Source organism: Delphinus delphis, chromosome X, assembly GCF_949987515.2.
Source record: "Delphinus delphis chromosome X, mDelDel1.2, whole genome shotgun sequence".
In the NCBI taxonomy this organism is placed as follows: Eukaryota; Metazoa; Chordata; class Mammalia; order Artiodactyla; family Delphinidae; genus Delphinus; species Delphinus delphis.
This window is the reverse complement of record NC_082704.1, coordinates 94,135,653-94,158,162: the sequence shown is the minus strand read 5'-3', so window position 1 is coordinate 94,158,162 and position 22,510 is coordinate 94,135,653. Positions and strand designations below refer to the sequence as shown.

General features: G+C 48.6%; 1 protein-coding gene across 3 annotated transcripts in view; it reads right to left on the bottom strand.

Annotated features, from left to right (window-relative positions):
- SRPX (sushi repeat containing protein X-linked) overlaps positions 1-12,334 on the bottom strand; it is a 98,962-nt gene extending 86,628 nt beyond the window's left edge. For all 3 annotated transcript variants that reach the window (XM_060002908.1, XM_060002910.1, XM_060002909.1), the window contains exon 1: positions 12,155-12,334. In XM_060002908.1, coding sequence (XP_059858891.1) covers positions 12,155-12,251 — 97 coding nt within the window. In that variant the 5' untranslated portion in view covers positions 12,252-12,334. The remainder of the gene's footprint in view (positions 1-12,154) is intronic.
- Positions 12,335-22,510: the final 10,176 nt, after the last annotated feature.

Below are 22,510 nucleotides of genomic sequence, written 5' to 3'. Positions count from 1 at the left end.
TAGTCTATTAAGATGCTGTGAGAAAATAACTTGGAAATGTCCACACCAGTGGTTCTCACACTTGAGCGGGCATCAAAAGCACCTAGAGAGTTTGTTACAACACGGTTGCTGGCCTACCTTCCCCCAGGCCCAGCTTCTGATTCAACAGCTCTGGGGTGGGGCGTGAGAATTTATGCATCTATTAAGTTTGTACGTACTACCGTTGCCGGTGGTCTGAGGACCACATTTTCAGATTCTGTGGTCCTTGTTATTTGTTCTCTCCCAGAGGGGAACAATTACGTTAGCATATCGATGACCCTGAGCCATCCTGCAGTAAAGAAACCTACGGAACTTATTTACCATGCATTCTGCTGCCCATAGAACATCTAGGAATCTCTCTGGGAAGCAGCGCTTCAAGGAAGCCACTTTGGGAAAATGTTCTACTAGGGATGGTCCTGACCAGCAGAAAGATCACAGGCTCCTGAAGGAACAGCCACCAGCAAGAGGCAGACAGCCAAGTCAAAGCCTCAGCAGCGATCGGGGTAAGGGGCAGTGAAGGGCTTCAGGCCACACCATAGAGCAGGACTGTGGCAGGGCAGCAGGTCTGGAGAGCCCCGAGCCTGCGGTCCAGAAACCCATGCAGCATCCAGGACGTCTCAGGAGGTAGCCAAGGCCAGTCTGCCTACAGCTTTGGATCAGGACCCTAGGCCTTGGCCAAGAATTGGTGAGAATAAACGGTCCCAGTTTCTAGAGGCTATCAGGAGGTTACCAAGCCTCAAACAGAGAGAATGAAACACCCAGTTATCTGTCAGATAAATGTGTTCAGGGCTAGTTATAGCATGCGGGCCTAGGCATCTTAAAAGACCCCCTGACTAAGGCCGAGACGAGTCCTGAGCTGAGCATCATGGTGAAGGCGCAGGAGCCACAAACACTTAGGGATCTTATTAAAGGGAGGCTCTGATTTCATAGGTCTGGTTTCTACATGACTGTAGAGCTCCCTGACCAAGCAGGTCTCAGTCTATACTCTGAGTAGCAAGGCCCTAATTAAGGGGTTGGCAAACTATTTCTGTCAAGAGCCAGAGAGTAGATACTTTCAGCTTTGCAGGCCATATGTTCTCTGTCACAACTACTCAACTCAGCCACTTATCACCAAGTAGCCACAGACAACACCCAAACAAATGAGTGTGGCTGGGTTCCAGTGGCACTGATATCTAAATTTCAGATAACTGTCACGTGTTACGAAGTAGTCTCCTTTTGATTTTTTTCAACCACTTGAAAATTTTAACACCATTCTTAGCTCACTGGTCATACAAAACCAGGAGTTGGGGTGCTGTGGCTTGGCAAGACTTAGTTTGCAGACCCCTACCACAGATTGCTGCTCTCCCCACCCCAGGTCTGCCAAAGCAAGACACACAGAGGAGGGGGGATCAGGGAAACCTCATCTCACCAGACTCCCTGGGTAATCCCGATGAAGCCTGTCCAGATATTGGGTTGGCCCAAAAGTTCGTTTGGGTTATTCCATACCATCTTACGGAAAAACCCGAACAAACTTTTGGGCCAAGCCAATACCACTGCTGGGCTGGGAACTACTTATTCACTCAAAGCCCTGAAACGGTGGGAGGGCCCCCCTTTTAGTGCTAACAGTTCAGCCTTCCTGACTTGCCCAGTTCAGGGGGGGTTGGGGGGCTTCACATGAGGGGTGGGGTGTGCTGTCCTGACTTCCCCATTGGTGTCAATCTCACCCATCCTCCAAGGGGCTGCCTTCTCCCTAAGCCCGGCGGCGTCGGTCTCTGGCACAAAGATGTGTAGCCCCTGTGTCTTTAAGGGTTGGTCAGTTGCAGAAATTCTCAATCCCAGGACAGGGTTTTGCTAGAGAGGCAGGGACCGCCCTAATCACACTCGTGTGGCCTTTTTTTTTTTTTTTTTGCGGTACGCGGGCCTCTCACTGCTGTGGCCTCTCCCGTTGCGGAGCACAGGCTCCGGTCGCGCAGGCTCAGCGGCCATGGCTCACGGGCACAGCCGCTCCGCGGCATGTGGGATCTTCCCGGACCGGGGCACGAACCCGTGTCCCCTGCATCGGCAGGCGGACTCTCAACCACTGCGCCACCTGGGAAGCCCTGTGTGGCCTTTCTTAAAGAGCTGCAGTTATTTCTAAGCTGCAGCTGAGCTGCTGGGCAAAGGCACGTGAGGACCCTGTTACCCGAAGATCACCGAAGATGTGCTTTGCTACTGCTGGCCGCACTCCAGGCAGGAGGACTTCAAAGGAGATGAAGTCGAGTGCACCCCGAAGAGTTGGGTTTGTTTTTGAGTTAGAAGAGGGAGCAGAAAACGAAAGTCTGTACACGCTTATCTCAGGAATGTCGGGGACTTAGGAAAGGAAGTCTAGAAGATGCCATGATGACGGCAAAGCCAAGGGAAGAAGGGAGAGAGGAGGGAGGACAGCTATTTGGCGGCCCTTATAAACAGGCCAGCCACTCCGTCTTGGCAAAGGGCTGAATTCACCCAGCGGACCAGTCCTTCTCAAATTTCACTGTGTATAAGAATCATCTGCGGGACCTTGTTGAAATGCATACGCTGATTCACTAGGTCTCGGGTGGGGCCTGAGCTTCTGACTCGCTTGCTAGGCTCCCAGGTGACCCAAGGATTCAAGCTCGCGAGGATGCCGCTGACACACAAGCACAGCTTTTTGTTTTGTTTTTCTTTTTAATAGAAGCAAACTGTCAAAGCACATGGCGCCCATAGCTCTTTCCCACCTGGGGCTGAGCTACGGACACCCAGGACTGCAGCATAGATGGGTGTCCAGGGAGTTGTCTACACCACAGCACCCACCATCACACCCGTCCAAAGAGCAGGCGGGGTCTCACACCGTGCTGCCCTCCACTCTTTAAGTCTTGAGTTCTGGGCCTGCCTCTCTATCCTTTTCCTACTCAGCACAAAGTCTGTCCCCTGACCAAGCCCTGTGCCCACGCATTACACGTGCCTAGACAAGGCATCTTTTTCTAATCCACCCAAAGGCACCTTATGGACTAGCCGCGCCCTGCAGCCAGCAGTGAGAGGGTGGCAGGCATCCTTAGATGACTCTCGCCAATATCCTGCCACAGCTGGCAGCACAGACACTGCTTTGTCACTCAACCCTTGAGTGGATGCTGTTAATGAACTGAGCTTTCATGACATCACTTAACCAAAAAGACAGATAATCTCAAGAGCTGATAAAAATGTGGAGAAATCAAAACCATCACACACTGCTGGTGGGAATGTAAAAGGGTACAGTCACTTTGGAAAACAGACTGGCCGGTCCCCAAATGGCTAAACACAGAGTTACCATATGACCCAGCCATTCCACTCCTAAGGATCTACCCAAGAGAAATGAAAACATAGTCCACACAGAAACTTGTATATGAATATTCACTGCAGCATTACTCGTAATAACCCAAAAATGGAAGCAACTCAAATGTCCATCAACTGATGAACAGATAAAATGTGGTCTGTCCATACAATGGAATATAATTCAGCCATAAAAAAGGAGTCAAGTACTGATACCTGCTACAATATGGATCAATCTTAAAAACATTATGCTAAGCAAAAGAAGCCAGACACGAAAGGATACTGTGTGATTCCATTTATATGGAACGTTAAAAATAGGAAAATCTAGAGACGGAAAGTACTTCCGCAGTTGCCTAGGGCTACGGAGAGGGCGTGGGGAGCAATGGCTAAAGGGTGTGGAGTTTCTTTGGAGGGTAATGAAAATGTTCTAAAACTGTAATGGATACACAACTCTGAATATACTACAAGTCACTGAAGTGGTTTAAATGGGGAAATGGTATGTGGATAATATCACAATAATGCTGTTAAAAACAGCATGACCTATCAGCTGGGGTGCTCAAAGCAAGTGGCATAGAGAGGGATCCTTTGGGACCTCGACAAGACGGGGCAAGGGCTAGCTCTGGGGCAGCAACTTCTCAGAGCCCTGAGGAACACCCAAGCAGCCCCGGGTGTGAGACTCTGAGATTGCCGCCAAGTGTTGGTATGAACAACCACGCGGAAATACACCAGGGCGCGGCTCTGGGAGTGCCCGAGGTGCCACTGATCCTTGCCTGCCTATCCCTGGTGCCCGGCCCGATGCCTAATGTGTAGTGGCTGCTCAGAAACTGAACTCTGTCCCTGCCTGTGGAGGAAAGGGAATCCTGGAGTCGGGGGACTGAGTTCTAAGGCCAGCTCTGCTTCTAACTCCCCGTGTGACCCCAGACAAATCCCTTCCACTCACTGAACCTCAGGGACTCATCACTGAGACGTGGGGAGTTCCGTCTCGGGCGCCCTCCCAGGCTGAGATGCCACATGAATTAGGTGGCCCATGCAGGGGAGCCTGGATGTGGATGAGAAGCTCCTGTGGGCAGCTAGATAGAGCCCGAGACACCCAATCAGCAGGTCAGTCCCGGCCAGAGGTGTGCTCCCTTACAGATTTCACCGAGACCCACCGAGAGTCCCCCGGGGGCCAGGCTCCCTGCTCGGCCACAAGGGCACAGAATGAACAAGACCCCAGTGCCTGCCCACGTGGCTGAGGCCGTCGGGTCCGTGAGTAGCTCCTGGTGAAATAGTATGACCCTCCTCTTTGAAAAGCGGACTTCGAGTCGAAGTGGAAACAGGATTTCAACCTCAGATATTTAAAGGAACCGGAGACTTTGTGTGGCAAATGCTGAGTCAGTGGCAACAAGTCTGTCAGAGTTCCTAGAGGGAACGGCCACACTGGGGGCAGAGTCTCAGAAGGCCGGGGACGTGGCCAGGCCACCGCTTCCTCACCCCTCCACCAGGGGCCTGCCAAAGCTCGGCTCAATTCTCGCTCGCCCCGTGGCCCTCATTGAACCAGTGTTTTGGAACATTCTTGAATCCCTGGGACTGGTAGGGTCATCAGCTCAGCCACCCACACAGCTAGCGGCAGGCCAGAGGCATTCAGCAGAGGGTCCTGGGCTGCGCTCGGCATGGAAGAGATAGATGTTCATCAGCCCTAACTGGGCAGACGCTGCAAAGAGCCAGTGACAACAGGGGGAACAGCATGGAACCCATCACACAACAGGTCACTGTAAAAGCAGGGCAGAAGAAACAGGGCAACGATCTTCCAAGGCCAAGGCAGAAAGTCCACCCCCAAATTCTATAATTGGATCTATTACTCATTAAAAAAAAAAAGCTTTAAAACCAATATACTCAATTTACAACACCAAACCTCTGGGATAATCCAAGCCACTATGTCCAAACCCATTTATCTTCTCCCTGGAGAACAACGTATAAAGAGGCATGCAGTATGAGCTAAGGATTACGGGGCAGTGAATCACTCAGCTCGGGAATGATGACTCCAGAAGTTTCTGAGCCTAGAGTGTGCCCGTAAGACCCACGTGCAACCAATTATCATCTGGGCAACTTGGGAGCTCAGCAAAGCTACCAGCGACTTTTCTCTCAAAGAAGCTTTATCCTTAAATCTTTTATCTGAAAAATCCTGCCCCCTCCCCCCAAAGTCCCTGGTGTTTCTAAGTCTCCTAGAAGATTGTCCTGGGGTGATTTGAAATTCAAGAGCCTCAGCAATTAACTATGCCCCAACTTGTTGCCTGTCCAAATGGATCTTTCGTTCAGAGTCCTGCCAATTGCCTCTGACACCTCGCCTTTCTTTCTCTTTGGGGATTAGCAGCTTGGAAATTCTGGTTGAATCCTGCAGGGATATTGAAATAGAATGTGTTGATTCCCTGTCACAATGACCTCAATCATTCAATCAACCCACAAATAGCCACTAAAGATCCTGCCCCTAGTCCCAGACACTGTGCTAAGTGACACCGTGCTGTGCCAAGATGCCAGCCCAGACCTGCAGGTAATTACCACCTATGATTAGGACTGTGTTGTTTGGTGTCGATTTTTAAATGAGGAGAATGGGAAATTGTACTGCTCGTTATAATTCCGGAGGCCACCTGATCATTGGTTCAAAGTTCCCCTACTCTGGCAACTTCATCGCACTTTCTATGTTGACTTTTGTGCCCATTAAGTGCACATTCTCTCATAGAATTCACAAAAGTATCTGGTGAGGAGTGATTTTGAATTGGGATAGGGCCTTCTCCCCAGAAAAAGAACACCCACACAGATTTTTGTTTCCAATTTCAAAATGTTCTTAGAGAAGGAAGCCCAGAGACACCCTGCATTAACCTTCCTTGGGCCTGTAGTTGTCACTACCACTGGCATCAGCATCGCTCAACATCACTCTGCAATCTCCGGGCCCAGGGTTCCTGCGTGGCTCCTCTCTGTGCTTCACAGGGCTTGTGGACCCATCTGTGTTATAATATTTACCCCCATGGATAACCTGGTGTCTATTTCCCCACAAGACAGAAAGCTATTGACAGAAGGAATTCCCTACCGTTTTCATCCTAGTATCCCATGCACTCCATCCTTCCATGTCCACTTTAAAAAGAAAGTCTCTGGATACAGCCAAGGTTCCAAGAGAGAAGGCAGAATTCATATATCCAAGAGAAAGATCCAGGCTTAAAAGACGCCATAAACAATGGCCAATAAAAGCCGACAGTCAAGAAATCACACAATCAAGAACTGAGGACTAATACAACATTGTAAATCAACCATACTCCGATAAAAGTTAAAAAAAAAAAAAAAGAACTGAAGGGCTGGCTTGAGAAATTCCTTATGAACTGGAACCCAGGCAAGGCGATTATTCACACTGCTATTTGGAAATGAATCCTTAACCTGGGTATTGATCATAATTTGGCTGCTAGAATTTCAGACTACGTTACAACCTGGCAAGTCAACCTTCTTCTCGTGAAACTCAATCTTCACTTTCAATTACCCATTTGAGTTGCATTCTCTGAAAGGGGAATTGATGTAGCACACATGTTTGCGTTGACTAAGGAAACCATTCAACCCCTTTGGAAGGGGCTCTAGCAAAGCGGCCAACAAAAATAACAAATGCAAACTCCGGCTTGTGGCTGCAGTGTCTCTCATCTTACAAACCCCAGCGGAGAAGGTTATTGCTCAAAGGGAGGGTGTTCACGGATTTAAAAGCAAACCTCTACAGCCAGCAAGGCATCGTCCCTGTGTATGTAGGTTCATGGTGGCACAAGCCCTGTTTACCTGCACGCGTGTTTCTCTCAGCTCCTCCGGCCAATGGTCTGTCACCCGAATTGCAGGAACTATTAACTCGATAAGTACAAATATCCACTTGGCTCCAGGGTCTTGGCTAGGCACCGTGGGAAATACAGAGGGGTAAGACAGAGCAGTGCCCTTCCTTCATGAGCTCAGAATCTACAAGCGTAAAGGAATGCATAGCTCATTGTAAGGTATGGCATGTATGATAAATATCACACGAGAGATATGAAACACCGTGGGTGTTTAAAGGAAGGCAGACGCTTCCCAATCAAAGGATCAAGTAAAAGTTTCATCGAACTGGGGGGTGTCGCTGGACAATGGGCAGAATTTAGACACACATGTGGCTGCAGGGAAGCATTCCAGGTGCAGAAAGCAGTAATCACCAAAAAGAGGGAAAATGGGACTCCAGGTCCATAAAAACAGGTAGTCTACTTTAGCCAGATTTTAGGAAGCTAGGAGAGAAGGACTGGAAAATTAGGCTGTGGCCAGCTGCCCTGTTTTTTTTTTATAACTTTATTTATTTATTTTATTTTTGGCTGTGTTGGGTCTTCGTTGCTGCGCACGGGCTTTCTCTAGTTGCGGCGAGCAGGGGCTACTCTTCGTTGTGGTGTACGGGCTTCTCACTGCCGTGGCTTCTCTTGTTGCGGAGCACGGGCTCTAGGCGCGCGGGCTTCAGTAGTTGTGGCACGCAGGCTCAGTAGTTGTGGCTCGTGGGCTCTAGAGCACAGGCTCAGTAGCTGTGGTGCACGGGCTTAGCTGCTCCGCGGCATGTGGGATCTTCCCGGACCGGGGCTCGAACCCCGTGTCCCCTGCATTGGCAGGCAGATTCTTAACCGCTGCGCCACCAGGGAAGTCCTGCTCTATGTTTTTGAGTAGAGCAATGCGATCAAAACAGTACTAACGTTGCCTCAATTTTAAAAATTAGAAATAAAATGTTAAAAAAAACCAGTACTGAAGTAAAGCTGTACTTAAAAGAGCAGTATCTGGCCATAAAAAGTAGAATGAGTTGCTATAAGAGAGACTAAAAGTGAGAATGTTATAGAAATCACCGAAAAGAAAAGGGCAATATTTCAATTACGGTGTGAGGAAGGTCTGAAGACGGTGCTTTAGCAATGGTTTCTGGTGTCTCTTTCAGCTCACAAATCTGGGAAATGAGAAACAGTAATAGCAGGATACCGTACTGAAAGTGTTATCAATAAGAAAATGCCAGTTGAAAATGCCCTGCTCTCCCCAGCATTTTCCTTTTTAATGCAGAGGAATTTTGTCAGTTGATTACATGTTTTAAACCCAAATAGAAATATCTAGCCTAGCCTGCTCCTAATGTGACTTTAATTGTATATCCTGAGCCAGGTGTTCAGTTCCTAATACTTATCTCCAAATGTGGCATTTTAAAAGACTGCTTTGGCTGGTGTGCTCTGGTTTGGCTTTTAGCCAACCGCACTCGGTTTTCCTGGCTGGTGAAACCACACTACTTTACCAGTTTTCTCCAGGCATCAGATTCATGGAGCCTTTCTTAGTTGGCCATGGCGTTCATCCTCCATCTTCAGCCTTGCTTGCAGAAGGAGGTGCAGTGAACCTCCAAAATCTCAGATGTAAATGAGGCTTCAAGAATTCAGGGCTTCCCTGGTGGTGCAGTGGTTAAGAATCCGCCTGCCAATGCAGGGGACACAGGTTCAAGTCCTGGTCCGGGAAGATCCTACATGCCGCGGAGCAACTAAGCCCGTGTGCCACAACTACTGAGCCTGCACTCTACAGCCCGCGAGCCACAACAACTGAGCCCACGTGCCACAAGTACTGAAGCCTGCACGCCTAGAGCCTGTGCTCCACAACAAGAGAAGCCACTGCAACGAGAAATCCGCACACTGCAACAAAGAGTAGCCCCTGCTCGCCGCAGCTAGAGAAAGCCCGTGCGCAGCAATGAAGACCCAAGGCAGCCAAAAATAAATAAAATAAAAAGAGTTCATTTAAGAACATAATAAAACAGAAATGCAAAGCAAAACCGCAATGAGGCAGCGCCTCACACCTGTCAGAACGGCTATTATCCGAAAGACAAGAAACAGCAAGTGTTGGCAAGAATGCGGAAAAAAGGCAACCCTTGTGCACTGTCGGTGGGAATGTAAATTGGTGCAGTCACTATGGAAAACAGTATGGAGGTTCCTCAAAAAACTAAAAATACAGCTACCATATGATCCAGCAATCCCTCCTCTAGGTATTTATCCAAAAGAAATGAAAACAGGATCTCAAAGAGGTATCTGCATCCCCATGTTTACTGCAACATTATTCACGAGAGCCCAGTTATGGAAACAGTCTAAGTGTCCATGAACCGATGAATGGATAAAGAAGATGTGGTATACACATACAATGGAATATTATCCAGCCATAAAAAGAATGAATGGAACGTTGCCATTTGTGACAACATGGATGGACCTAGAGGGCATTATGCTAAGTGAAATAAGTCAGAGAAAGACAAATACCGTATGATCTCACTTAATATACTGTGGAATCTAAAAAATGAAACAAACAAGCAAAACCTAAGCTCATAGATACAGAGAACAGACTGGTGGTTGCCAGAGGGGAGGGGGAGTGGGGAGTGGGCGAAATGGGTGAAGGGGATCAAAGTGTACAAACTTCCAGCTTTAAGATAAATAAGTCATGGGATGTAATGTACAGCATAGTAACTATCGTTAATAATACTCTATTGAGAGTAGATCTTAAAAGTCATCCCAAGAAAAAAGAATTTTGTAACTACGTACAGTGATCGATAGCAACTAGACTTACTGTGGTCACCATTGTGCAGTGCATACAAATATCGAATCACTATGTTATACACGGGAAACTAATGTGTTATATGTCAATTATACCTCAATAAAAGCAAAACCAAAGAAGAGTAAGAATACTATCTTATACGCATACAAACGCAATCCAACACAGACAACTTTGCTATGAATTTTCCATACATTTCATGTGGGTTTTTATAGACACTGCGTCTTTGCTAGGCTGCAAAGAATAAATCGGAGAGCCAGAAAAGCTGCATCAGATTCAAAGATGGAAGAACTCCAGAGACATTCTAGAAGTGGGAATGGGAATGATTTACTCTCTCTCTGACAGATTTGCTATTAAATCTCAGATGTTTATATAAGTGGGGGAGGGGAGATGCCGATGGGGCCCTAGATCCCCATCTCCCTCTTTCAGAGGTTCCTGATTCCAGGCCTCTTACCAGAGACACAATGTCCACTTGCTGAGAGACTGCCTCTGAAATGATCTTCAAAATCTCTCTGTCACCCAGCACTTAGGGTGAACTCAGCTGACATGATTCGCCTCAGGACCCACAGGCCTAGAGAGTCTCCCCTCCCCAGCCTTCCGAAACCTCTGGCTTGGACTGAAATACCCTCCGTTGGAATCAACAGCCCCAGCAGAGCACATTTCCTGAAAGACCTCATTGGGATGTGCCAACTTGGGGGAAGCCTGCAGGCTGGCGCCAGAGGGAGCTGGGCCAGCCAGGGCCAGTTTCCAAAAGTAGTGAGCGCCCAAGCTGGAAACCCACGATTCTGTGGGTGGCTGGGTCCTGGCAGCAAGCTACGCTGTATAAGGGTAGAAGCTGAGGGAAGGAGAGCAGAGGGCAGGGTGAGGGAAGGGAGGAAGGTCAAATGGAAAGAGAGAAGAGGCCCCTTGACTGAGGAAGGCTCTGCCAGACAGATGTACAGGCGGCTTAGAGACGCCTCCCAGTTCAGCAGGAAAGGCTGCTTCTAGCTTCTCAACTTCTCCCCCTGCACCCTGTCCAGTACTGGCTTGCCCCTCCCCTCTACCTTCATATTAACCCGACTCCTGCTTGGGGGGTGGGGGCACTAACCTGCCAGGGGAACAGGGGGCTGGCCCTTGCCTGGCACAGAGGATAAAGTCTCCTTTCCACTTTGCCCTGAATCAGTTCCTACCAAAAAGCTTAACACTTACAACAGTTCAAAACGCAAATGTTCCTCACTTTACACGTTTGATTCATTCATTCATAAGGGGATGTGCAAGGAATTTCCAGCAGCCATCCCTACATCTCCCAAGCATGCCATCTGGGAACCCTCCCCCCTCCATCCTTCACCCAGAACTCGGTAGGTTCGTTTCTCAGACCCCAGACTTAAACCACCCACAGTGTTGAAAGTAAAGCCAGACATTTGCCCGCCACGTCACCCACTTTCCCATTAACACTAAACTAAAATGTGTCCATGGATTTCCTCTCCGGGGCGACAGGGGTGCATCCATGTTCCCCAGCTCCCCCGAAGCTCTTTGCTATCTTAAGACTCTTGGATGAGGGAGTCAGCTGGACCTTTTTAAAGGGCATCTCCAAAGAAGGTTTTGTCCACACCAGAAGAGTTCTAATAAGTACCAGGGTCCCCTTAGATGCTACAGACCACGCCCCCCAGCAACAAGAAGCCACACCCCCTGTCTAGCAGAGCCCGCGTGTGTAGTCCTCTTTCCCTGGGGCTAACCAAGCGCCTGCCACATGTCACCGCTCTCAGCTGGCACCTCTCTCCGGGAGGTGCAGACTTTCTCGGGATCCCCAGCAGGGGGGGTTGGGGGATGCGGGAGAGGCTCCGCCCGGGCCTTCCACGAGAGTCTTTTACTGTGGCTCGTGCCCTGCAGCCCCAAGGGGTGGCCTGGGGCCTCGAGTTGGAGGGGGTAGGGGCTCCTTCCAGGATGAGCTGCCAGCCACCTGGTCCCTGGCCGCAGGCAACTGTGTGAGAGGCAAAACTCCGGCGGGGTGAGAAAGTAACCCGCGGCCAAACTTCTCCTGGTCGCCTCCAGCGCCAACGGGGGTTTGATTGGTCCCCCTGGAACCCCAGGCGCGGAGGGTCCTCCAGCTCACGGCGCCCGGCGACGGGATGACAGTCGGCTCTCCCCTCCTGGTGCCCGCACGCGAGCCCCGTTCCGCGTCCCCCGCTCCCCCGGGCGGCGAAAGACGAAGTCCGCGCAAACAAAGGGCGCCCCGCACCACCCTCCGGACCGAGCCGAGGGTCCCGGCGCCCAGCTGGGGAGGCTGGCCCGCCTACCCTACCTGGGAAGCCGCGGCTCGGCGGGACTCGAAGCAGCAGCAGCAGCAACAGCAGCGGCAGCAGCGGCAGGAGCGCGGGCCGGAGTGCGGGGCTCCCCATGGCGCGCCCGGCGCTGCGCTCGGCTCGGATGCGCGGCGCGCTTCCCGGGGGCGGGAGGAGACCAACCCGACCGAGGGGCTGCGCGCGGCTCGCGGAGGCCAAGCTGGAAAACTCCTCCTCTCGCCTGTCTCCCTCCCTCCCGCCCGCCCGGGGCCGGCCCTCCTTCCTCCGCCTCCCCGGAGCGCTGGCGCGGCTGGGGCTCCGACCCACCCCCCTCTTTTTGTGCCAGCGCTTCTTCTGGAAGCGGGGCTGACACTCCCGCACCCGCTCTGGGGGCCTGAGCGCGCCAGGGGCGTGCCCTAGCAAACCAGATTATCCTAAAATATCTTTTTGTTCCCCAATTGCGCGCCCTTTCACCACGAATACACACACTGGTGGCCCAAACACCTCCCAGATCCGGGGCCCCTACCACAAGGTCATCTGTGCAGAAAGCTACGTGAGTCACACGGAAAGAGAAGGGATAACCGAGGGGGTCCAAGAATGGCCCACCGCGGCAGGTTATTATCGCCAAGTTCGCGGGTTTGACCCTTCGGACCACGCCCCAAGTTCGGCGTCATTATGCCCATCCTATCCAAGAAGGAACGACGCTTAGAAACTTGCCCAGGTTCATGGTTACGGGCAGAGCAGGGATTTGAACTTAGGTGTGTGGCTCTGCCAGCGCCAACGTCCTTGCTACGGCTTTTTGGTTTCTCTTTTGCAAGGGAATGAATCAAGAGTTCGTGCCGGCTGCACTGCAGTTTGGGATGGGGCTTGAAGTACTCTTTCTAGGGTCGGCTGATGGGCGAGCACAAGGCCCAGAAAGTTCCCCGCCCCACCCACAGCCTCGGGAATCCAGCTGGTGTAGTTTACTGCAACCAGATTTCCCCATTTCCTGGATTGTTCGCAATCACTCCTAGGACACCACGATCAGCCTGGAGCCTCCACCCTGTGGCCTGGCGTCAGGATAGGGTTTCTAGGTGCCTGCAGGACGGATCAGGTTTCTTCTTCGAGGCTTTCTCAATTTTTTTTTTTTTTTTTTGGTAAACCCCTAAGGCAGGACCTCGCCCCTTTCCTGACCGAAGGAGATCTTAGCTAAGGCAGATTCCAACTAGGGCGGCTGCATTTGGTCGTGTAGTATGGGCACTGCACGATGGCCCCGAAGGGGCAAGTGGGTGCCAAAATCCAGCTGCCTCTGGGGTCACAAGAAGCCTGTGCCTTGGCAGAGGCCATGTTCGTTGTGGAAGGGCAGCTTTCTCCTCGCCTCAGCAGTCTGGTCTGTTAGCTAGGCTAAGGGCCCTGGGAACATCCATCCAGAGGTTTTCGATTTTTTTTTTAAATCTAGATGGTGTGCTCTTTTCCCAATTCTCACAAAAACCTCTGCCTTGAACTACCATCTTATCCCCTCCAGTGCCTGGGGAGCTTCGCTCCATCTCCTGCGGGTTTCTCCATTACTGCTACCTCTTCAAGGATCCAACAACCCCTCAATAACCCTCTAATCACAGGACAATGAGGGAGGTCAGGCTCTTCTGTGGCCTCCATCACACCAGACTCTCCAGGGAGTGGTTCTCAATCCTGTGCACACACAAGAGTATCCTGGGGGAGCCTTAGAGAAATACCCTATCTGGACTCGACCCCAGACCAATGAAACTATAATCTTTAGGGATGTGGCCTGGCGTTTGAACAGATGGATTAGTGTTGTGCCCCCATGCTCAGTGGTGCAGGTTTTACAACGGGATAAATTCTAGGCCAGTGTTCCTCAACCCAGGCACTATTGACATTCGGGGCTGGATTCGTGGTTGGGGAGGGTGGCTGCTCTGTGCGCTGAAGGATGTTTAGCTGCATTCCTGGCCTCTATGCCCCAGAGAGCAAGTAGCAAGCCCTCATTTTACTCACTTGTTAACAACCAAAACATGTCTCCAGAAGCTGCCGGATGTCCTCTGGCAGAAAAATTGGCCCCAGTCGAAGACCACTGCTGTAGGCCCATGAGTGGGCACCCCAAATTCTAGGTCCGGGTTGGTCTGTTAATGGGCACCCCAAATTCTAGGTCCGGGTTGGTCTGTCCAGTGGCCTTCCTTTCCTATATCACCTCTGAAGCAAGCTTTGCTCACAAAACGCGGCACACATTCTATTATTGGGCTGACAAGGAACACCTGGCTCTCTCCTAGCCCCTGAATCTGGCTGAATTACAAGCAACACCACATTCGATGTTAGGAGTTGCTTTCTTTGCTACTTTAGAGCAAATTCCAATCAGATTTATAATAATAATTATAATAAGTTATAATAACTATTATTTTTATTTATTATAATTATTATTACCAGGCCTCTCTGGTAGAAGGGATGAGGGCAGAGGGAAGCTTAGAAGAGATTATCCATCCATCCCACAATATCTTGGTAGACAATAGGATGGTTAAGTAGATTCGTAATCTATCAAACAACTGAACCCAGAAGATGGGGTAATGAGTGGATGGAAACAGGAAGAGAAGCCACTCAGGGAGGGCCACAGAGCTCTGATCTCTTCCTGTCCTGCCGGTCCTAACTACTAATGAATTGGGAAAAGATGCTGTTGGCATGAGACACAAAGATAGGCAAGAAATAAGTTTCAAGCATCTCTATAGGCAGGAATGCTGTATTGACTCTGAACAGTAAAAGGTAATAAGGATAAATACGATGCCCTACATTAGATCTCAAACTCCAACTACACAGATGCAGAGTACGGGAAACGTGGCTTCTCAGTAGTACCTACCATACTTAGTTGCCTACAGGCTACGACAGACTTCCCAGGCACCTCAGGGCGCTGCTGACAGTGCCTGTTCTGTCCTCTGAAGCATTCCAAGCGCTGGGCAAAGCGCCGAAGGTGAGAAGGGAACACAGCCCTCAAGGTCTGGCACGGGTGTGTGGGGGGCATGTGTCTTTCCACCGTGTACAGTGTGGAGGAGGCTGGATTAAACAGCACAGCCTTTGCCCCTGACTCAGAGCAGAATGACCCACAGTGGAGAAGGAAGGAAAAGGAGTCCCAGGATTCCCCGCCCCTCCACTTTCTTCCTTGAACTTGTAGACTCCAAGAAGCCATTGAAGGAGAACCTGGCAGCCCCCTACCTACTGCAGGCGAGAGATTTCCTGAGCACGTCAGTCAAGGCCCTTCCCTCCATGTGCCTCTACCATCTTCCCACACCTCTTCATCCCCCCACCCTCGCAAACCAGTTCTTCTCTTCCCACATCCCTCCAGAGTAAAGGACCGGAAGTTTAAGGGGAACATTGGTGGCTCACTGTACCTTGGGAAATGGTTGGCAGTAGAATAAAAGTTGAGGAGACACTCAGGAGTGATGCGACCTAAGACAGTGCTTCTCAAGCTATCTGTGGCGAAGGACTGTTTTTCAAAATTTCCCAGTCCGAGCCTGGGATTAGCAGATGCAAACTATTATATATAGGATGGATAAACAACAAGGTCCTACTGTATAGCACAGGGAACTATATTCAATATCCAGTGATAAACCATGATGGAAAAGAATATGAGAAAGAATGTATATATATATATATATATATATGTATAACTGAATCACTTTGTTGTACAACTGAAATTAACACAACGTTGTAAATCAGCTATACTTCAATAAAATAATTTTTTAAAAAAATTCCCAATCCATTTTTGATCAAGGCTTTTCTAAAATCAATAAACATGACTCACTAGAAAAATAAAATGGGAACAAGTCAGAGAGGAGCACGGGTCTAGGGACTGCACTTTGAGGAGCACAGTTATAGTGGATTTAGTCTTTTCCATCCTGTACTTATACAAACTACAGACCACACTAAACTCTCCAGGTTTCCGAGAACTCAAGACTCAAAGGACAAGGAGATCTGACCTCAGTCTACTGGAATCATGCTAAATGAATGCCAGAAGGGTAGGGTGAATTGGGCTGGTATTTTTGCTCTGGTATCTGTTAAAAATCTAGATCCGAGAGGGTTAAGGTAAGAGTGCTCAAGATCAAGATGAAAAAAAGCTAATGGCAGTCCAAGAATGGTATCTGTTTACAATCCCCTGGCTTAAAGAGATTTCTTCCCTTTCTAGAAAAAATATTCAGAATGAAACAACACAAGCTCTAAGGGATGACAAAATTCTGCAGCATTAAGGGAAAGGGAATGCTTTGACTCTAAAGATTCAAAGGAAAAACACCTTGTTTGTGAAAATAATCAGCTACAGAAAAGGGAAAGCAGTTTTAGAAAATATCTCTTTGGTGTATTCAGTAAAAGATTCAAGAAGAATGCTTTTATAAAGTAGCAATAGGGGGTCATACAGAGAATTGAGAAATGTAAGAATGCAGAGATTCAAAAATGAAATTAATGCCTTTCAGTTTCAGTGGCCAGGCTTGGAAGTGATCATTCCTGTCCTGACAACAAGATAAAGCTGGGCAAACAGAAAAATCCATGACTTTTCTCAGACTCAACAAGGAACTGAGTTTTCAGGGCAAATCACCACCCATCATTATCTGGAAAGACAGGCATATCCAGACAGTCACAGCTGAGATCTGCTTACCTGGAGCAGAAGACGTGCGGGAGCCATACATTGGTAGGAACACTGAAATGGCAATTTAGAAAGATTGCTGAGGGCTGAGTGCGGACTAATAGGGAGAGTGAGAAACTCCTGGGGGCTGAAGTCATAGCAGAGACTCCCACACTGCTGTAGGCTTTAACTCCAAGAACCCTACCAGGTTTTCATGGTGAAGGTCCAAGAAAGCCCCCTCCTGCTCTGGCAGGGAGAGGGGAAGAGGAATCCTCCTGAAATATGCTCAGAGACTTCTCCAGAGAAAAGGGTTACTCGACTTCACCAGAGCCTTATCTCACCTCTGAGAAGGGCTTGGTGACGAATTTCCAGAAAAACATCATTTGAGGAACTGCTCATATGGTTTTGGAGGGATCTGCCGACCACAGATACTCCAAATCTCTGTCACAGGTGTGATTCCATCAGTCAGGCTGAGTCAGTAGAACTTGAGCCCCAGGCCACTGTAATTAGAGGGGTAAGTACAGGTCTCAGGCTGGCCAATCAGAGGCTCGCTCAGCGACAATTTTTTTTTTTTTAAATACAGCAGGTTCGCTCAGAGACTTTTAAAACAAAGCCCGGTTGAAAGAATTCCTCTTATTTTCCTCTTTGGTTAGACATTGTATGAATGTGACCTAAGAAATGATAGTTTTGAGTGGGGCTCAGAACAAGAGAATACCCTGTCATATGTCTGGGCCACTTTGTAAGCTGCTCTGTCACTTGGGCCACGTGACCCAGGAGATCTACTGGTGCGCAGCTTGAAGTCTTTGGCAAGCCCCTCTAGGTGAAGCAAGATCCAACCCTTAAAACTTTGCAGCAAATCCCTGCCATCCTTGGTGGATAACTACGACCCTTTTCAGAATCAACTTTTGGCTTTTTGTTACTGGGCCTTCCTAGAGATGAAATGCTTAACTGTGGACCACCAAGTTACCATGTAGCCTGAGCCACTCACCTTGAACTAGTGTTGTCCAACTAGCCAAGCCATACAGTTGGGTATTCATAGCAGCACTCCACCATCAAATGGAAGTGATACATATGTAATCAGGCTCGTGCAGGCTTGGAAGGCATAAGTTGCATTAGGAAGTGGCCCATATACTTATGGCCCCTACTTCTGCTACATTACCTTCTGTGTTCCAGCCCCCATCTCTGGCCTGATGGAGCGTTGCCAATGGCCAGTTGACCGAGGAAGAAAAACCTCAGATAGTTCTGCCTGGCATGTAGGTACTGCCTTAAAGTGGAGTGTGACAGCACTACCGCCCTACTCTCTCACAGCCCTAAAGACCAGAAGTGAGGGGGAATCCTCCCAGTAGGCAGGATTATGAGTAGTCTACCTGGTTACTTGAATAGACATATTGGATATGGATTTTCCTTCTCTGTCCACATGCTTCTGCCCAAATTCTCATCTGTGGTCTTATGGAATACCTTACCCACCATCATGGTATTTCACACAGCACTGCTTCCAATCAAGGAACTCACTTCACAGCAAATGAAGTGAGGCAATGGGCTCAGACTCATGGAATTCACTGGTCTTACCACGTTCCCCATCATCCTGAAGCAGCTTGATTGAAGTGGAGAGGCCTTTTGAAGACAGGGTTAACGCACAGCTAAGTGGCAACACCTTGCAGGGCTGGGCAAGGTCGTCCTGGATGCTGTATATGCTTTGAGTTGCCATCCAATACATGATGCTGTTGATCCCATAGCCAATATTCATAGATCCCTGAGCATAGCCGTGGAAATGGGAGCGGCACCGTTCGCTATTACCTCTAGTGATTTATTAGCAAAATGTTATTTCCCATCCCTGTGATACATAGGCTCTGCTGGTCTAGAGGTCTGAGTTCCAAGGAGAGGAATGCTTCCACCAAGGCACCCAGCAATGATTCTACTGAAATGGGAGTTAGGATTGCTGCCCAGACACTCTGGGTGCCTTGTGCCATTGAATGAACAGGCAGAGAAGGGGGTTCCTGTCTGACTAGGGTGATGAATCCTGAGAGGTGATTATCAGGAAGAAATTGTGTTGCTACTGCCACACAATGGGTACCCCCACTTCTTGCTTTTCTGGAAAGCAGGAAATCCTTAAGAGTCCCTCTTAATACTCCCATGTCCTATGATAGACATCAACAGAAAATTACAACAACCCAATTCAGGCAGGGCTGCTAATATCCCAGAACCCTCAAGAATGAAAGTTTGCGACACTTCACCAAAGAACCACGACCAACAGCTGAGGTGCTTGTTGACAGCAAAAACGAATACAAAATGGTAGACTATGGGAAGGTAGTTATAAATATCAGCTGTGACCATTTGACCCTCGCAGAGAGACTGCAAGTTATATTTCTTCCTAATTTTAATACAGATATGTTTGTACATATATATATATTAACTAGATATTTTTGTTTTCTTTCTTTTCTCATCTCCTTATCATCTAATGTGACATATATTAATAATATTTTATATCTCAAAGGTATCAAAGGAAAAGAATGAACATCACCAAGGACAAAAAAAGGACCTTTGTATTCTCTTCTGGGGAAAGGGTTAGCATTTTTTGGTCGTATGTGGAATAGTTGTATAACGCTAGGCAGAAGGAGAGCTTTGGCATTGTCTTGATTCAGATATTAAGTATACTTTAAGGAGATGTGTATGGATGCCAAGTTGACTAGGGGTGGATTTTAATGGCTTCGTGATGCGTCAACGTGGCTAGGCTGAGCTACATTTCCCAGAATTCACTCTCTTGTTTCCAGTTAGGGGAGATTCTCAGGAGATTTGGAGGCTGGAAGAGAAGCAGTGGCCATTTTGTAGCTCACACATGTTGCCGATTTGCTGACTTACCTCGTTGGTGTGAAGCAGCAGCTCGGCTTGCAACTGCTCTACCCTCCCCTGATCCTCCTTCGGCTTCTTCAACTCCAAGGCCAGGTGTATGTGTTTTGCTGTGTGATGAAGAGCCCCCGCTGGAGATCCTCACAGCCAAGGTCAGAGGCAATAAGAACATGAGTTCCATTTCTTCCTCATGGGGCTCTAGCTTGTGCTTGTTGGTTCTAACCTACCTTTGATCTCCCCCACTCCACGTTACATCCTCCTTCCCTACTGCCTGCTCCATGAACTTCAAGCTCCAGCATTAGACTCAGAGACAACAGCCATAGAGAGACTGCTTAGTAAGCGCCCACAACTGCAGAAGAGCGATTCCCTGTAACAAATTCATATTGGACTTACGCAATTTATATCTGCTTCTCTGGTTGAACTCAGACTGATACAGGTGAGGAGCGAGTGTGGGGTGAAAATAAGTTTAGTTTAGAACATGTGAAGATTGCAGTATGGGGGGAACCAACAACGTGGGGACTGTCTAGTGCTAAGATAATTTGAAATTCAGTAGGAGAGAGGAGGAGAGGGGTATAGATTTGAAACGCCTGCATGGAGGTGAAAGCGGAAGTCACTGCAGTAGATGAGATCCTTGAGGACACTGCAGAAAAAGGAAGAAAAGGAAAAAGAGGCTTGGAGAATACAAGTCAAACAGGGAAGAGTGAAGGAAGCCATAGCAAACATCAGCTTCCGTATCTTGACAAGGGACATCTGAGTCCCAAGGGGGAAAAGGCCTTTTTTTTTTTTTTTTTTTTTTGCCAGATGAAACTTGTAGAAAGGAAGGATAAAACTTGTACAAGGGAACATGACCCAGTTCTAGAGGCTGACAGAAAATGGAACCCAGTAAGGAAACATCACTTAGATCCTGTAGTTAAATCTCAATCCTGTTAGGACTGAGTCTCATAACTTCAAAGCCCTCACCTTGGGTCGTAACTCGGTTTGTGGCAGCCTAAGAGAGGAGCAGAGGAGCGGGCCAGAGCACTTCTGAAGCAGGAATACTTTAATGTGGCAACAGGAAACAATCGATTGGTATTCCAGAGGCTATGCATTTGAAAAGGAGTGTAACTCGTGTGAGACTGGGATGTTTTTGCCAAAAGACTATCCTCAGATATGTACTTGCATCCAACTGTGATATATTGATTGCCCAAAGAAGACCCCAGTCCTTGGCCCAGTGGGGTCTGCTCAAGGCCCTGTGGTGATAGTTCGGGCCCTTTCACCCTTTATTCCGAACAAGATTCTAGGGCTGCCAACTTTGGAGATGGCGCAACTGACCCCCTGCAGAAGGTTGCATCCATCATACCGTCTCCCCACTCTCCCCTTAATCCTTGCTGATTCTGTTGATGTTGGCGCATCCCCGGGGCCTCTGCCTTTTAGAAATGCTGATTCATCCAGAAAGCATCTGCTGGAGGTAACAGCCTTGTCACATGTTTCAAGTCACAGAAGGATGTGTTGGAGGAGAGGAAAAGCTTTCATTTACTCTCTTGTAATCAACCCGGACGTCAGCATCGCAGCAAGGATTGGGGCTGGAAAATTAGTCCCGGAGGCTAAAGAAGGGCTTCCAGCTGCAAGAGGAACAGCTAACACACATGTTAGCTGTATGTGTGTGCACAGTGTAGGCTGCCTCCCCCTTTGGCTGTACCCATGCCCTTTCTCCTGTTCCTAAAGACCTTTCTTGGATCTCGAGAGTTTCTGGCTCATTGTGAGGTCTTCAGGGAGGCTGGAGCACATGCAGAAACCCTGCTGTTGGCCAGAGGTATGAGGGCTCCAGCCAAGTACAAAAACAAGTCAAGTTTAGAAACAATGAGTTAATAGTCCTTCGTGGGTTGCATTGTGCTGTTAGTGATAACTAATCAAAGGCTTCATTTAGTCAAATCCTGTTGGACTTTTTTGTTCCATCTGCCTTTCAAGGGTCAGCCTTTCTCTGACCCTGGTAAATAGCCAAAGAAAAGTTGCCGCAAGGAAAGTTACAAGATTTGCACAAAGGTCCACAAGAGTTTAACACACCCAAACCAAATAAAGATTCTGAGCTATCAGCATTGGGACTCTACAGTAATATTTTTCAAGTGGCTGCCTGAAGCTTTCCCACATTGCTCTGGTCCTTCTCTCCCTCTGCCAGAGTGGATCCAATTTCTGTTTGTCTGGAACATATAAAATATAGGTACTTTCCCCACTTGCCTCATGGTCTGTTCTTTTTTTTTTTTTTCTTGCGGTACATGGGCCTCTCACTGCCTTGGCCCCTCCCGTTGTGGAGCACAGGCTCAGCGGCCATGGCTCACGGGCCCAGCTGTCCCGCGGCACGTGGGATCCTCCCGGACCGGGGCACGAACCCGTGTCCCCTGCATTGGCAGGCGGACTCCCAACCACTGCGCCACCAGGGAAGCCCTGCTCCCTTCTTTTTAAAAGGAGGATGTATGATCTGGTACAATGAAACGCAATGTTGGTATATCTTATTCTCAAATGGATGCTATTGCATGATGGTCATATTATATAGTTTCCTCCAACTCTTTCTTTCCCCATTCAAAAAAGTTGCCTGAACTCTCTGCTTCCATCAACCTACTCCAATCTGGGTCTGCACACACTGGTCCTCTCAAATAACTCTTGCTGTCATGACCTGCATGTTGTTTGCATCAATGGATATGTTTTAGTCCTCATTTCTATACACTTCTCAGAAGCATTCAATACTAATGGCCACTCATCGCTTCAAGTAACTTGAACAATCTTTAGCTTCCAGGATACCACACTATCATACCTCGAACATCTCTGGATGCTTCTTAGTGTTTCTGGCCACCCACCAGTCTCGGGGCAACCATTAAATGTTGAATTCCATGGAATCTCTATACTCTATCCCTAGGTGATCTCATCCACACTCAGAGCTTTACCAGCTAAACATTAAGAA